The following is a 12,787-nucleotide window of genomic DNA, read 5'->3' on the forward strand; positions in this document are numbered from 1 at the left end:
ACATCACAGCTCCTATCGTAGCAGAGCGGTACCCACACTGTTACGATCGTCACGTATGTTTCATGGCTCCTAAATGGCAGCTTAGAGGTAGAGGCTAATGCTGCAATAAGGCCACATTAATGATTGGAACATTCAGAAATACACAATTGATCTCCGAGGCTGATTGTAGGCTCAAATATGCGCGCACACATCGCGCTGCGTGTTCCGTCCACCTCAACGCCAGCAGAAATTTATGCCATGATGTCTTAAACCACTTCAGCTCGTCTCACTGAACCGTTTACCATGTAGAATACGCGCGTCATGCTAAACAGACCGCACGATGGCAAAAACAAACGCCAGAACCTGCCGCCGAGCGTATACCTGCCATGCAAAAGACCGCTTTCACCCAAGCCAGTATGACGCTGCTCATAGGCGGCGCAACTGCGTTCACAATATGGCGGCACCTACGAAAAAACGGTCTATACCCAGTGGCATGTTGCCAGTGACCCAAGTGGTCATGAAAATGGTTGATTAAAAAGCGGCGCATACCCAGTGGCCACCATGTGACCTTAATTCGCATGAAAGAGGGTAGTTACAAATAAATATACCAGAAACTAGGCGAAGTTCCCGGAGAAGGGGAATCGCGTTATTATAGTTTTCAAATAGCTGTGCGGCCTCACCAGAGCCCTTGAACGGATGGGCGTGGAGGCAGCATTTGCTAGCTACGAAATATACTCAGTACATGAGTCAAAGTGCTTTGAAGATCGTCAGCTCCGTTGACTCTCAAAGGGATTGACAGCCATTTCTTAAGGTACCCGATTTTTTTTTTGTTCAACGGAACGTTTGTTGGTCTGAGTGCCCAATCATAGAGAGACAACTCGGAAAACGCCGTGGAGCTATTATCCGAATTTTCAGATCTCCAGTGAGGATGTAGTCGTGCTCACGAAACATGTTGGAGACAGTCACACGTGAGCGTGATCGCGACTATACCCCGTCATTGGTAGGAAGCAGACTGCAAGTGCGGGTTTAGCTCTAAGAAAGTAATATTTTTTTTATCAAGCCGATGTTCCAGCGGTTCATGTTTTATGAAGCGTTGAAATATGTTTACAATAACAGCTGATGTTCGAATCCACGCCCCAGCGATGGCTCCCTCCATGTAATATAAACAGATCGTGAAGGCCATGCTATTGCTGGTGGCATTCACCAGGCTTTCTTTTTAGCCAAGCCAAGCGCTGGGAAATGCCACTAGTGCTATTATTGCACTGCTGTCTCTAACTCATGGCACAATTCGTCGATATTATTTTGCACCTCACAGTGAGCACAGAATTCGGCGTACTAACTCGCGAACTCGCACGCGTACAGCTAGCCTCATGTGCACCTCAATGCATTGAATAGTTCTGCCAGCTCTATCGCTCCACTCGTTACCACGAAGGCAATGTCGGTTGTTAGCGTGAGCATTTGCTCATGTCCGTCCGTGACAGACAGACAGACAGACCAAGAACTTTAATAGCAAGGTCCTGAGACGCTTTGCCCTAGGGCAGAGCTGAAAAAATTATAATCGGCAATGCCTCATACCACTTTAAGCAAAGAAAAATGGAATGGCTCATGCCCCTCGTAATGCAGAGGCTACACGCACTCAGCGTATCATAATCCTCACACTGTTCGAGAATGGAATGCTTTATCTTCATTTCTTGTTAATATTACTGACAATGAAGTATTTGCATTGTCATTGTGACTGCAATTGTAATATTTTTTTTTCGTTTGTACAATCCCCCACTGTAATGCCACTGTGGCGCTGTGGCGCTGTGGGTAAATAAATAAATAAATAAATAAATACATAAATGAGACAACACTGCATACATTCATTGAAATCGCGCATGCAACGTACAGAACGGCGTACGTTTCAATAAAGAACAAGCTCGAAAGAAGCATCTCTCATCATCAGCAATGGCTTATACCCCCCTAAGCAAGCAAAGACATCGAGGACGTTTAAGCTTCGCCTTTGAGAGTGGAACACCATAGTATTCACAGATCCCTCACTGCTTCTCACGCTCCCCTGCAAGTGCAGCTTAAGTAATCGTAATGTTTACCAGGAAGCGCTGGTGGCAAACCCTATGCACGAAGGCGGGTTTTCTGGTAGAAACGCGGCCTCTTGCATAGGCCAATCCCGGAGGTAGGGCACAGCTGCGCAAAAAAACGTCATTTTTTCAAACTTCTGTTATTGTTTCCTATTTTTATTATTTAAGTCTGAGAACCTTTAACATAGAAGGCATGCCCTGTCGGTGTTTTGTTTGATGAGATTTGTTTGTGGGCTGTGGTAACATAACCCACAGATACCACATGTCTTATAACAAGGTGTGCCATATGGATATACCTAAATATATACGACAGTTTTCGCTTATGGGTAACTCCGCCGGCATCGACAGTGCATTTTTTGCGACACGGGGCCTCAACGCTACCGCAATAAAATGCAATGACTTATGCCTCCAGAGGAATGGCTCATATCACCCGTAAGCAATCAAAATAGGGAATGGCTCATACCCCCTTTAAGGAAGAGGCTACAAGCGCTAAGCAAAGTGAAGTAAACAGTGCATACATTCATTCAAATCACACATACAAGACACAGAACAGCACACGTTTTAATAAAGAACAAGCTCGAAACAACCATTCGAACCATCAATGAAGCATAGCACACCCCCCTCAGCAGTTTTCGTGATGGTTTTGCATCAGCTTCGCTGCACATCAACTTTTACAGAGCCCGGATGGTGAGTGATGGTGAGATATCACTGTGTGGACGTCGAGGGCAGGGTCGGAGAGTTGGATGGAGGAGGCCCTTCAGACAGTGGCAAAGACCGTGCACGGGTTCACTGAATCGTGTGGCCTCAGTTGCTCGCCACAGAAGTCAGAGTTACTCGTCATTAAGCCAAGAAGAAAGAAAGGAGACCGAGAGAATGTACGCATCACCATCGACGGGACGACCATAACACCAACCACGCAAGCACGTATCCTGGGTGTCATCTTCCAGAACAATGGCAAGGCGGGGGCGTCGATCGACAAAATCAAAGTTTCAACTGAACAAATTTCGAACATGATCAGAAGAGTCAGATAAGAAACATCATTGTTATAACGTCATCACGCAGCCAAACCGGGAATGGAATCAGTTTATTCAGTGCCGGCGTACATATATATATCGCTATGTGACGTCACATGGATCATGGCCGTTAGCGCGCCCAGTACACATGCGGCATGACGTGCTGCGCTATCACAACTCCTTCCCGCTCAAATAAATACATGGGTTAGCTAACTAGAATAACACCTAGTAAGATTAGGTACAGTGTAATTAACAATGTAACATTACCACCTGACTAATTAAGAGGAAATTACTTAAAGTCCTCAGATCTAAACCAGTCCGGTTGCCGGCGCACACGAGCACCCCGACGTAGTGGTGGCTGTTCCTCCGAGTTGGGTGCAGCTGGCGCCGCTGGCACGTGCGACTCCGCCAAGTCTTGCGGTACAGGCTGCTGCGTGGGTGGCGGTACTGATTCGTCGTGCTCTAGTGTTCTTCTGCGATCGGGGTCTGCCGGCGTGCCAGGGGAACTGGGACCATCCTGGTCTACCTGCAGTTGTCTTGGTGTCGGAGTGCGGTCGTCTGCCGGTAGCACTTCTGGTGGCGTTTGTTTTACACCCCCCTCCGCATGCGGGGGCGTCTCGCCGGGGTCAGCATGTCCAGGACGCAGGTGATCGGCGTGTGTGAACCGGAGTTGATCGCGCACTTTCACCATATATGTCACAGCACTGACAATTTGGATCACAACACCTTCTTCCCACGAAACGCGTTCACCACGCACAGTTTTCACCAACACCCTGTCCCCCACCACGAAGCTGCGCTCCTGCCCACGAAACAAATCGCGCTGCTCTTTTAGTTTTTCCTGCTTGTCTCGCATGGATTTTGCAAAATCTGGTTGGAGCAGTGAAAGCTTTATGCGTGGCTGTCGCCTCAAAAATAGTTCAGCTGGTGATTTGCTTGTCACACTGCTCGGTGTGTTCCGGTAGGCCATCAGAAAACTATCAATATTTTCCTGCACTGTCTGCTGCCTACCCGCGGCCTCACGCTCGAGTACCTGTTTCAGTAACGCCTTTTTCACGGTTTGTACTGTTCGTTCTGCAGCACCATTGGACGCTGCGTGATAAGGCGGAATGCGAACGTGTTTTACACCGTTGGTGCTCATAAATTCTGCGAACTCCTCTGAGGTGAACTGTGGCCCGTTGTCACTCACCAATACTTCGGGCAAGCCATAAGCGGCAAAAGCACCCCGAAGTTTTTCCAATGTTTTTTGTGCAGAGGTTGAGGACATCGGCCATACTTCGATCCATTTCGAGAATGAGTCGACCAATACGAGAAACACGTTCGTACCCTTCTGTGCAAAATCTACATGTACGCGTGACCAACACTGCGCGGGGTATTGCCAAGGGTGAAGAGGAACCGGCCGAGAAGCTGGCTGAACTGCTTGGCAAATCTTGCACCGCTGAACGTACTGTTCAATGGCCAAATCGATGCCTGGCCACCATACGAAACTCCTCGCTAGCATTTTCATGCGGCTGGTGCCAGGGTGCTCCTCGTGCAGCATGTTTAGCACGCGGTCCCTCAGCAGCTCCGGAATTACGACTCTTACGCCCCACGTCACGCAGCCTTGCTCTAGTGACAGCTCATCGCGGCGAACATAGTAAGATTTCAATTCATCTGCCTGCTGTCTAGGCCACCCGTTTAGCGTATATTGTGCCACGCGGCATAGAGTTAAGCTTCGCTTCGAGACCCTTGCAATCTCCTCTGCTGTCAGCGGGAGACACTGAAAGATTGACATGCAATCTGATGACTCGTCGTTCACCGGTCCTGGTTGGGGCAGCCTAGACAAGGCGTCTGCCACTTCAACATTTTTTCCTTTCCTAAATTTCAGCCGGTACCTGTAAGCTGCGAGGGTTAAAGCCCAGCGTTGCATACGCGCGGCAGCGATAGTCGGGATACGCTTATCGTGCCCTAGTATCCCAAGCAGTGGCTGGTGGTCTGTATAGATAGTGAATTCTCGGCCGTACAGGTACCGGTGAAATTTCTTTAGGCCAAAGATCAACGCCAGGGCCTCCCGTTCGCACTGCGCGTATTTTTTTTCTGCTTCCGACAGTGTACGCGAAGCAAAAGCAATTGGTTTTTCTTCACCTTCAGCCGTCTCGTGAAAGATAACGGCTCCTAAGCCATATGACGATGCATCGCAAAGCATTGCGAGCGGTTTCTTGACGTCATAGAATGTGAGCACCTTGCTGCTTGTTAGCAAGTGCTTCGTATCTTTAAACGCGGTGCTGCACTCCTTTGTCCATGACCATGTTTGTTCTTTTCTAAGTAGCCGATAAAGCGGCTCTGCTACTGTCGAAGCGTTCTTAAGAAACTTTGAGTAAAAGTTCCACATACCCAAGTACGCCTTAAGCTCTGTAACTGTAGTGGGCTCGGGGGCTTGTAAAATTGCGCTCTTCTTGGTGTCGGTAGGGTAAATGCCTTGCTCAGTCACTGTGTTACCCAAATATGTAACCGATTTTCGGAAAAAGCGGCATTTATCCAGGTTAAGCGTGATGTTGTATTCACTGAGGCGTTGCAAGACACGTTCTAGTGTCTCCTGGCAGTCGCCGATATCTGTCCCTGTGACGATAACGTCGTCAATATAACAGCCTACATGTGGGATGCCATGAAGTACCTCGTCCATCATTGCCTGAAAGATAGCGGGTGCACTTGCCACCCCGTAAGGAAGGCGCTGAAATTCGAACAACCCAAGACTAGTGTTTACTGTCAAAAATGGTCGTGACTCCGGAGTGAGTGGCAGCTGCTGGTACGCCGAAGAAAGGTCTAGTACACTGAACACCTTTCCTCCTGCTAAGGCAGTGTACAAGTCCTCCGGTCTGGGTAGGGGGTAATGATCTGTTTTGAGAGAGGGGTTTACTGTAGTCTTGTATTCCCCGCATAACCGGACACTGCCGTTTTCCTTCACAACTGTGACAAGTGGGGTAGCCCAGTCACTCCGCATTACAGGACGCAGCATGCCTGTTTCCACGTGTTCTCGCAGTTGCCGCTCAACTTTTTCCTGCAACGCAAACGGAACTGGTCTAGCGCGGCAAAATACAGGAGCTGTACCCGGTTTCATAACAATCTTTGCTTCAAAGTTTTGTATTGTCCCCAGCTTTTTAGAAAACACGGAAGGGTACTTCTGTTTTAGCACCGCGACTCTGTCTTCAACTGCAATCTGGCCAATTTCTAGCCAGTCAAGCTTCAAACGTTCTAACCAATTTCGCCCCATTAGTACAGGCGACTTCCTCCCGTTGTTTTTTACAACAATGACTGGTAGAGTCATGCACTGATTGTTGTACTTAACCACCACGTCACACTGCCCTTTTAGCTGTATTTGCTCCCCAGTATACGTGCGAAGCGACATTTTGCAAGGTTCACATTTTACGTGTGGAAATTCGGACAGGTACACTTGCTCCGGGACAATTGTGACAGCCGCTCCGGTGTCAATCTGCATATTCAATTTACGCCCTTCTATTTCCACACTCACTTCATAAGATGATTGGTTGGCGTTAATGACATGGTACAGTTCCTGCTCCGAGTCCTCGTCAGAACACTCGAGCGCATGCATGTTTTTTGGCTTCGCTCTAGCAACTGGGCACATGCTTTTCAAATGACCTACAGCCGAACACTTGCGACAAATAAAATTTTTGTACCAACATTCTTCCGACGAGTGTCCCCTGCCGCATCTTGCGCATTTTTCGTTCTTGCGGGCTTCGACATGCTTAGGATTAGCTGGTCTCTGATACTGGTGTTGTCGGCTTTTCACGACTAGCACGGGTGCCTCTCATTCTCTTGCCCGCAGTTGTTCAGTGTCTCGCGCCGCTAGTTCTCTATCCAGGGCGATTTTGCAAGCGCCATCAAATGTCAGCTCTCGTTCAGCAAACAGGGCACGCTGGGTCTCTTCGTTCCGTATGCCAGCAACCAGCCTATCTCGGAGGGCGTCTTGCAAAAAGTCACCGTAGTCACACTTCCTGACTAAATGTTTAAGTTCCACGATGAACCCCTCCACGTTTTCGCCCTCCTGTTGTACGCGCCGGTTGAACTTGCATCGTTCTGCTATAACGGAACTCCTGGGGCTGTAGTGCTCCTTCAGGAGGCGTTTAACTTCTGCGTATGACTTTTCTCCCGGGGCAGCCGGCACAACAAGACTTCTCAGTACTTCGTAAGCCTCTGGTCCTATGACTGTCAAAAAGACGGGAAGGCGCTTTGCGTCGGCGATATCATTAGCCGTTAAGAAATGTTCAAAACGCTCTAAGTACGACTCGAAGTTTTGCGTTTTCGGGTCGAACTCGGACATCTTTCCCAGTGGCGGCATTTCGACAGCAGTACATATATCCGTTACTCATCAGTTTGGCGTTTCCTTGCTTGGACGTGCTGCCAGCTCCAAGCCCCGTTGTCGTTCCTTGTGGCCGAGTGCTTCCTCCGCAGGGGTGTTCGGTGGGCGGTGCCGTACTCCGGGAGCCCGTGCAGCGCCTTGAAGCTGGACGAAAACTCCGCTCGCTTGCTTCCGTTCGTGCCTGTCCACCCGTGCAGGACCAAGGCCGTCGCTTACGTGGGTATGCAAGACCCTCGTCGCCAGTTGTTATAACGTCATCACGCAGCCAAACCGGGAATGGAATCAGTTTATTCAGTGCCGGCGTACATATATATATCGCTATGTGACGTCACATGGATCATGGCCGTTAGCGCGCCCAGTACACATGCGGCATGACGTGCTGCGCTATCACAATCATCTCAGAACATGATCAGAAAGGGGATTGAAGGAGGACGATGTACTGACGCTCGTCCAGGCCTTCTTGACGTCGCGCATCGTTTACGCGGCGCCGTACCTCAAGTTACTGAAAAAAGACAGGGACCAGTTGAACGTCATTATACGAAAGTCAACCAAGATGGCGCTGGGCATTCCGAAGCATTCTTCGACCGACAAGCTTCTCGGCATGGCCAAGCATAACGTCGTCGAAGAGTTATTAGAAGCTCATCTGTCTAATCAAAGAGTTCGACTCAGTCAGACGTCGGCTAGACGTCGCGTTCTTGCCAAGTTGGGCTGGCAAGAGGCAGAGCGGAAGGGAACGGGGCCTTTACCCAGGTTGTGGGCGCATAAAATCCACAGTAAGCCATTACCTATAAACATGAGGTCGGGTCGTAACGACGGCCGCAGAGCGGCTCGTATAGCGGCCTTGACGGAGACTTTGGGTCAAGTAGTAGAAGAGGAAGGGTGGGTCACTCTCTTCACAGACGCTTCGTTACCCAAGTTTTCATCGAAAGCAACGCTGGCAGTTACGACGCGGGATGTGCTCGTAACCTGCGCCTCCATCAAGACGTATTTTCCAGAGGTGGCAGAAGAGGCCGCGATAGCGCTAGCACTCGCGCAGCCCAAGGTAGGAAGAATTGTTACCGACTCGCAAAAGGCGTAGAACAACTACAGAAAGGGGTGGGTGTCTCTTGCGGCACTACATATTCTCAAAAGTAAACACGAAGTATCTGAAAGGAAAGTGGAGTTATTATGGACACCGGCTCACTCTGGGCTGGAGGGCAACGAACTTGCCCACCAGTTCGCCCGAGAGATGTAACACCGGGTTGAGGAAGGTGAGCCACAGTCCATATTTAGTTACAGAGATATTACGAACCATTATAAGACGTAGAGGCGCCGTTACCCTGATCCTCACAAATCGCTTAGCAGAGAACAGCAAGCGATCTACAGGCAAATACAGGCAGGATCCTTCCCGCACCCTTACCTTCAAACCAAGATGTACCCGGAAAGGTACGAGGAGGATTGTAACTTCTGCAAAACTAAGTTAGGCAGGCTCCAACACGTCATTGGAGTATGCGATTTCATCAAGGTGATCCCCCCACCTCTTAACTGCCCCGCTACCCTACCCCATCCCTCATCCACCCTTACCGAGCGATGGGAGACCTTGCTAACCAGCACCGCCCTGGAAGACCAGCTCGTCCTGATCTCCAGGGGCCAGGCGGCTAGGGAAGCATATGGGTTCCGTGAAGAGGGAACCACTCCCATCGACGGCGTCTAAGAAGATGTCGTGCTCGGCTCAGTAAAGTTGTTTCTCTCTCTCCCATGAAATTTAGCGCTAAAGCTTAGTAATATACGAACTCCAATTTTAAGCAGTAGGTATGCCGTACCTAATAACAGCCCACTTACGTGCACTAATCTGATATACCAGATCTGAAGTTCCAAGCCTTCACAGCCAGGCCACGCTACTTACTGATTTTTGAGACTTTCTTCGCCAAATTAAAATTAGAATTCGTAGTTACGTCTCAAACAGCGTGCTGAATTGTATCGTTATAAGTTATGATCATTTCATTTCTATCAACTTCTCGCAACACATTCTCGCCAGTTGCTAGCCCCTATTGAGCGAACTATTGAGCGAACTCTTGCAACTGGACCAAATATAACAGAAGAACTTCAGCATTCATTGTTGTCAAAGTTCATTGGAAGTGTAGGTATGACTCCACCGTTGTACATCAGTATGAAGCAGAGTAATGAAAGGAAGAAAAACGTGACCCTCGTTTCCGCAGCAGCTCGCCCAGAGAGCGACGGGGGTGCTGATAAATATTTTGCTCTACCAGAAAAACAGTTATGAGCCATTCCACTATGTGAAGGTGGATTACCAGCGACGCTGTTTAGCACACGACACAGAGGTCACACAGATTTTGAACAAAGGTACGAACTCATTTAAGGTGATTTTTATATGCATTCGGGCTGACCACGGGACTGCCACCCCGAGGAGCCAGAGAAATCTGGACACGCGTGAAGTTTCGACGGGACCGCCACCAAGGGAGAGCGGAAGGAAAGTAAATACGCAAGCGCTTAGAACGCTGACAAAAGGAGGGCGGTGCGAACGTAGACATGGCCAACGCGGTTCAAAGTATGGTATGTGTTCTTATCAGCTAAATATCTGATAGGGCTCCTATTTGGACTGAAGACATTAAACTTATGTTTGGAAACTGGCAGAGCGCTTGAATCCTGCTTCACCTCCTCCGGGGGTCGCCTCGGTACTGCACATATTCGCCCCATGAATGTTGCACAGGCAGACGGAAAATGCATGGAACCCTAGCCATATGCAGCTTTGCTCCAAAAGATTCAACAAGGTAGCCGTGAATGTATTTCCCAGTTCGCCTATACCCAAGGGTACAAAGATCATCTACCTGTGTTTTCATCTCATTTATCTTTTCACGTCATGTTGGAAACAAAGAAGGTGCGCCGAGCCGGAGCAGCCTGCAAGATATTTAGAGTACACTGGTCCCGGTTTCATACACCACAGGTTGTCTTTGTACAAACATTGATTCACCCTTTAAATGTACGTATTTGGAAGGTGCCACCTATTTGTGAACGGCGAAAGACTCTACAGATAATCTATGATGCAATCTACCCTAACAATGCAAAATTTTTCTTTCAGAATATAATAAATGCGCTATTGCAAGATGCTTTATTTAGTTTAGGTATATATACAGTCATCGCAACAGACGCTGTGGGAAAAGAAACTTCTACCAGGTTTATTGTCGCAGAGCGTTAAGCCGTCCTAACATGGCGTACTCAAAGTGACAAGCCTGACATCAGCATACTCTCGGTCCCAAGCCCATCTCTCCTTTCCTCTTTTTCGATGCGCCGCGCGAGCACAATTTGCAACATCCTCTGCGGCCAACAATGTCACTTGCACAGTTCCAAAGCACAAAGAAGTTGAACTGGTCTCGTGAGCTCTATATTGTCTGCCAGTCGGACTTTGCATGCTCTGACGTACCCATCGCTCCCCTAAAGATTTTAACAACCTTATATAATTTCCAAAACGTAATGGGTACTTTGTTATCTCTAATAATGACAAGGTCATCATTCTTTAAACAGTTGTCGAGATTATGTGACCTGCTGTGCGCGCTTCTGAGTGCCAAGATGTATTCTTTATACCAGCGCTGCCAAAAGTCGTTTAGTTTTTGTTGTCTACATCTCCCGGTGCGCAGTGTCTGTGTGAACTCCCGAGTGCTCGTTAACTTGCGCTTGTGGAAGGGCAGTGACACACACGTCTACCTGACAAAAAGTGCGAAGGAGTTAGTACTTCCGCTTCGGTAACCTTAGCCCGCTGAGCATGCTGTGACCGAGCTCGTCCGAACGAGCTAATCACCATATCTATCCCGTATGGGAAATCATTTGAGCTTCTTACTGACATCTTCCCGCAAAATTGTTCTCTGACTGCCATTGTCCAAAACACTGCCGACATAACAGCATTGTCCAAAACACTGCCGACATAACAGCGCCTCATGTGGTGTTGAGCGAAGGTGGAAGCCAGACTCCAGCCGTCCCGAAGTAAAAAGCCGTTTATTTAGCATATACAACCAAATATATAATGAACAGAAGCGCCCCCTGGGGAATAAAGAACAGAAATGAATAACGAAACTGAATATAACATACTCCCTCCCTTATTTTTAGTGGTTAGTTGTTAGTAAGTATTAGTAACGAAAACCCCAAAGCATGCACACTGGACTTACTTACACATATTTACAACTTATGTACACAATGACAGAACACATATTTACAACACAATGTCAGACCTCGAACTAATTGGTCTGATAGTCTTGGAGCCAGGCTGGTGGCCGGCGCTCTCGGGTCGGCCGCGTTGGACGTCGCACTGGCGACGGACTCGTTGACTGCTGCTGTGGTATGCCAGGAGACAGCACCTGCGTACTAGGAGAAGGAGGCTGTAGCACGGCAGGCTGCAGCACATCGGGAGACAGCGGCTACGGCGTGGCAGGCTGTAGCACTTCAGGAGACCGCGGCTGCAGCGTGGCAGGCTGTAGCGCCTCAGGAGACCGCGGCTGCAGTGCATCAGGAAGCTGCGACGTGGTGGGCTGCAGCGCATCGGGAGACCGCGGCTGCGGCGTGACAGGTCGGCCTGGTCCCCAGGTGCCCCTCTCCGGAACCCTGGAAAGCTTGGAGGCATTCCACGTACGGCCGTCTCCAAGTCGGAAAGAGGCTGGTCCCCTCCTCTTGGTCACCTCAGTTGGTGATGAAAAGGCGCAGTCTCCCTTGAACCGCACGGAGGGTTTTCTGACGCGGACAAAATCGCCTACGGCTATCTTCGTCTTCTTGGCGGCTCTCCTTTTGTCCGTGTAGTGCGTGCTGCTTTGCTGCCGACGCCAAACCCTTTGACGAAGTCGCGTCAACTCCTTGGCTGGATCTTCCGCAAATGGTGGTGCCGAGAAACCCACAATATCCAGCCTGGTTCGGGGCATTCTACCATGCAGCAGAACTGCTGGGGCGACCCCGGTGGTAGCGTGCGGAGTACAGCGGTAAATGGCAAGGTATTCTGTGACAGCTTGTCGGAGTGGTCGTCTTTCGAGGAGTTAGACTTGAATGAAGTTTTTCAATGTGCGATTGAAACGTTCTATTTGCCCATTGGCTTGGGGGTAGTATACCGAAGAATGTGAAAGACTGATGCCTCTGTTTTGCAGGAAAGTTACGAACTCACGCGAAGTGAACTGAGGTCCATTGTCACAAAAAATCTCTTCCGGGTAGCCTTCACGGGCAAAAACACTTCTTAAAAAGTCTTTCACGGTGCTCGTGGACACTTCGCTGCAAAAATACACTTCTGGCCATTTAGAATGGTAGTCAACAAGCGTTATAGCAAATCTGCTGTTGTAAGCTGCATGCTCCAAAGGACCAACAATGTCTAGGCCAAGCTTTTGCCACGG

At 49.1% G+C, this 12,787-nt stretch overlaps 1 protein-coding gene and 1 non-coding gene across 2 annotated transcripts; one reads left to right on the plus strand and one right to left on the minus strand.

The window, feature by feature from the left end:
* Window positions 1–3,103: 3,103 nt before the first annotated feature.
* On the minus strand, window positions 3,104–7,812 carry LOC135904283 (uncharacterized). The gene has a single exon (XM_065434915.1). It carries the CDS (start codon window positions 7,401–7,403, stop codon window positions 6,873–6,875), a length of 531 nt encoding a protein of 176 aa, XP_065290987.1. The 5' UTR covers window positions 7,404–7,812; the 3' UTR covers window positions 3,104–6,872.
* Window positions 7,813–9,953: 2,141 nt separating this feature from the next.
* On the plus strand, window positions 9,954–10,137 carry LOC135904332 (U2 spliceosomal RNA). Its single transcript, XR_010565100.1, has one exon. It is a non-coding gene; the product is annotated as a U2 spliceosomal RNA (small nuclear RNA).
* Window positions 10,138–12,787: the final 2,650 nt, after the last annotated feature.

This window comes from Dermacentor albipictus, chromosome 2 (genome assembly GCF_038994185.2).
Source record: "Dermacentor albipictus isolate Rhodes 1998 colony chromosome 2, USDA_Dalb.pri_finalv2, whole genome shotgun sequence".
In the NCBI taxonomy this organism is placed as follows: domain Eukaryota; kingdom Metazoa; phylum Arthropoda; class Arachnida; order Ixodida; family Ixodidae; genus Dermacentor; species Dermacentor albipictus.